At 51.7% G+C, this 4,134-nt stretch overlaps 1 protein-coding gene across 1 annotated transcript; it reads right to left on the bottom strand.

The window, feature by feature from the left end:
- Positions 1-1,593: 1,593 nt before the first annotated feature.
- On the bottom strand, positions 1,594-3,832 carry TMEM30B (transmembrane protein 30B). Its single transcript, XM_081202530.1, has one exon. The coding sequence runs from the start codon at positions 3,659-3,661 to the stop codon at positions 2,579-2,581; it is 1,083 nt and encodes a 360-aa protein (XP_081058656.1). The 5' UTR covers positions 3,662-3,832; the 3' UTR covers positions 1,594-2,578.
- Between the last annotated feature and the right edge of the window lie 302 nt (positions 3,833-4,134).

Genomic DNA, 4,134 nt, shown 5'->3' on the forward strand with positions numbered 1-4,134 from the left:
GAGGATACACAACTACAACCAAAGCTTTTGAGTTCCCCCTTGGCAGAAGGGCACATTTCACACTGCCCATGCCTAGGGCTGTTCAGATGCTATTTCCACTCTTTCTACAAAATGGGCAAGATCCGGAAGGGTCCTTGGGCTTGGATGCTTCATTCCCATCCTCCTCCTATGCATCACACTATATGCTGAAAGTCACACCCAAACTGGGATGTCCCACAATCATTTTATCACTGGATATGCCTTCCACATACAGCCTGGGGTGGGAACAAGTGAACTCAAGTGTATCTCCAAGCAACGTGATTTCTTACCCATTCATATGTCACTGAAAACCAAGCAATCTTTTAGTGTTCTGTCACTCCCAACAACCAAGTCCTCCTCCTGACTACATTTTGCTTAGCTGCAGTGAAATACCGTATTTTTCGCTCTATAACACGCACCTGACCATAACACGCACATCGTTTTTAGAGGAGGAAAACAAGGGAAAAAATATTCTGAATGAAACAGTGGACGTATCATTTTTGTGCTTCATGCTGTGGCCACAGACATGTGATCTGATGGTGAATTTTGGCTGACCCAATGCAAAGATCCTGAGGATCCATGTGGATCCATGCTTTGTAACCACGTTTTTGCACCATTGCAGCCCCAGGCAACAGTGGGTGCGTGATTTTTTTTGGGGGGGGCAGGCTGTAGCCATGGACATGCTGTGTGCTCTGATGGTGAATTTGGGGTGACCCAATGCAAAGATCCTGAGGATCCATGTGGATCCATGCTTTGTAACCACATTTTAAGTGGGGAGGGAAGGAAAAACACAGAAGGCTAAGAATGCAGGAGAGGGCTATAACGTGAGGAAAGGAAGGCAAAAGTTTCCCCCCATCCACCCACACAAGCCAGCCAGCGTGTGCTCTCTCTCTCTCTCTCTCCCTCTTTAAATGGAAGAAAGCATATTTGAATGCTGTGTGTCTCCAAAAACAAAAAGCAGGAAGTCAAATCAGAATTTTAAGCCGAACCTGTAGTCTCTCTTCCCTTCACAAACATTGTTCCTCCAGAGCAGGGACAGGATAGAAGGACGGGCGCTCTGCTTTCCCTCTCTACTTGCCTGGAGGGGAGGGGCTTTCCCTGCTCTTTGTTCGGACGCTCTGCTTTCCCTCTCTACTTGCCTGGAGGGGAGGGGCTTTCCCTGCTCTTTGTTCGGACGCTCTGCTTTCCCTCTCTACTTGCCTGGAGGGGAGGGGCTTTCCCTGCTCTTTGTTCGGACGCTCTGCTTTCCCTCTCTACTTGCCTGGAGGGGAGGGGCTTTCCCTGCTCTTTGTTCCGTTTGAGCAAACACAGCAAGGAAACAGAGAGGGCGGGCAGTAAGACCCTGAGGCAGAATGCAGGAAAGCTGCCACTTCCTGTATCACGGAGCTCCCTTCTCCCTGAAGCGCGGTTTGATTTTTGCCTTATTTTTCCACACATTCGCTCCATAACACGCACAGACATTTCCCCTTCCTTTTTAGGAGAAAAAATCTGCGTGTTATAGAGCGAAAAATACGGTAAGTAGGACTTCCTGCTAGGTGGGTGAGGTTTTTTGAAATGGAATGACACTAAAATATGTTTCAGTTCTCAGTCATTCAGATTTATTCAACCTTCTATGGAATGAGAATTTAAAAATGTGATTAGTCACCAAAAAGCATGAAAGTTTCCAGTCAGTTGTCTGCAAAGCAAAACAGAACACTAGAAAATCAGCATGGGTGGATTTCCTATGCATGATACTTTATATCCCCCCCCCCCAGTAGCATGCTTACCACTAGCATGTCTTCATAAGTGAAAGAGAAGGCTAAAGTAACTGATATCATAAAACCCAAGGCATCCAAAGATGGTTGAATCCCAACAAAGAATTTAAAATGCATTATTAAGCAAGTGCAGCTGGCTCATAGTCAACACAATAAAGTATGAAGAATGCTGTAAACTCCACCAGTGAACACACTCTGTGTATCACTGCATGTAGAATCCCCCAGGTATTTATGCATCACTTCTGAAGTTAGCCAGACAGCATATCCACAGAAGACTGCTGTAAAATAAGACACACGAATGTATGATACTACATTCAAGTCATTCCAGTAGGACTCTCAACCTGGGAACAATTCTGCTGGAGAACAAATCAAAGTGCTGAAGTATGTTCTCAGTATTAAAACTTTGGCACAGTACCCCGTTTCAAAGGACATGTCTTCTCAGTATTCTGAAAACAGGCCATGTTTCATAAGCACTAAACAAGAGAAGAGTCCCCTGTACCCTTAATTAAACATGGATTTCCCTGGGGGCATCTCTGTTGTGAATAAAGAAAACCATGCAGTGGTTGGCTATCCTTGGCAGATATACCCCACATGTCTGAATTATAGTGACTGAAGATGGCAGCACACACATTCTCACACACAATTAGAGGCATCTATTTGATTCTCAACTACTCTGAAGATGAGGCTTCTTTTTTTAAAAAGAAAGGCTACAAACTAAGTTCAATTCTAATACCAGAAATAATCTGGCCAGCAAACTTTCTGCAGCAGTCCTCCCCTAAACCTGTTGACTGTCGGAGTCTGCTCCATTAATCTTCCTCATTTTGGTGCCGATATTTCAAATGCACAACTAGCATGACAATGCCAGTGAGGATGCAGGCCGAACCACAAACGAGATAAGCAATGCCCAAGAAAGGATTCTTTCCCCCCATCCAGGAAAGTGTGCTGAAAATGACCTTCTTGCCACCATTGAAAGAGAGGACAGGGTAATTGTAGGTGACATTGAGCTGGTACGTGCCACGGGGCAACCCCACTGAGAAATTCCCCTGGCGGATGCGGGCGTACAGCTTGCGGAAGGTGGGCAGGGCGGCGATGCGCATCCACACAATAAAGTCCTCATTGACAAAGCCCGTGTTGTTTGGGCCCGTGTTGTTGCCCAAGTCGTAGACTGGGTAGGGCCAGTTGGGAGGCTTGGTGGTGTTCCTGAAGGCCAGAGCCAGGCTCCCATTGACCAATTCGGGGTTCCGGAACTTGACGTTGGTGTCGGTCCACCAGGAGATGCCTCTCTTGTCCAGGGGCACAGAGACCATGGAGCCATTACGAAGCACTTGGTAGAGGGTGAAGGTGTCATTGAAGAGGCTGTTGGCGATGTTCCCGCAGGGTGCGATGGGAAGCTTGTGGTTCTTTTGGTAAGGCTGGCACTCTGTGACGGGGTTGGTCAGCGCCCAGGAGTCCCCGCTGAGCTGCGCGTTGTCGCGGGAGATGCTGTAGCGCCGGTTGTTCTGGTAGTAGTTGGAGAGCTGGTAGTAGAGGCAGACGGGCGCAGGGTAATCCATGGGCAGCTCAAAGCGCAGCACGCAGGTGCAAGGTGCATGGCGGGTGGGGCTGCTGGTGACGTTGGCGCAGCGAGAGCAACTGGAGCCTGGCGCGCCGGTGTAGTCGAGCTCCAGCTCGTGGATGTCCTCCGAGGAGAAGTGGAGCCCCAAGCCCAGGGCCATGAAGGCCACGCCCAAGCAGAAGAAGAGCGGCAGCACCGTGCCGGCCGACAGCAGAGGCTGCCAGGCCGGCAGTCGCTGCTGAGTGAAGGCCGTGTTGTCCGGCTTGTTTTGCGCCGTCGGGCCGCCGTCCGCCGGGGCGTGGCCGCCGCTCACGTCGTACGAGCCCGAGGCCATGCGGTCGTCGGGGTGGTCGACCTCAGCAGAAGCGGCAGGCAGGCTCGGCGGGAGCCTGACCTGCTTGTGAGGGGAGTAATTGCGCGCCAGCCTCTCCCGCGGCCACCCGGCGATGGGCTGGCAGGGAGGAACGCGCGCTCGGCCCTTCGCCGGCCAGTCAGTCCGTCTCTTCCGCTAGTCCAGGCAGCAGCGGGTGGCCTCGGTCTGCCTGCGACACCGCCCCGCAGGTGAGCGGGGCCACGCCCCCAGACACGCACAGGTGAGGGGGGGCGCCACCGCGCGTACTCCGAGCTACCACCCAAACGCCTTTGCGCGTGCCCTTGCTAAAGTGCGCGAGACGTCCGTTCAGCCTACCCAAGCCCAGGTAGCGGGGCTTGGTGGACCCCCGATTCCGTTCCCGCGCTTTTCTCTTCTTCTCAAGCTCCGCCCCTGGCGTCGGACCATGGGAGAGACGTCGCGCGGGCGCCTTCTTA

Source organism: Podarcis bocagei (assembly GCF_964188305.1).
Source record: "Podarcis bocagei genome assembly, chromosome: 7".
NCBI classification, from domain to species: Eukaryota; Metazoa; Chordata; class Lepidosauria; order Squamata; family Lacertidae; genus Podarcis; species Podarcis bocagei.

Bases quoted from the DNA above. Each gene is read 5' to 3' on its own strand.
- TMEM30B (XM_081202530.1), bottom strand. From the start codon at position 3,661: ATGGCCTCGGGCTCGTACGACGTGAGCGGCGGCCACGCCCCGGCGGAC.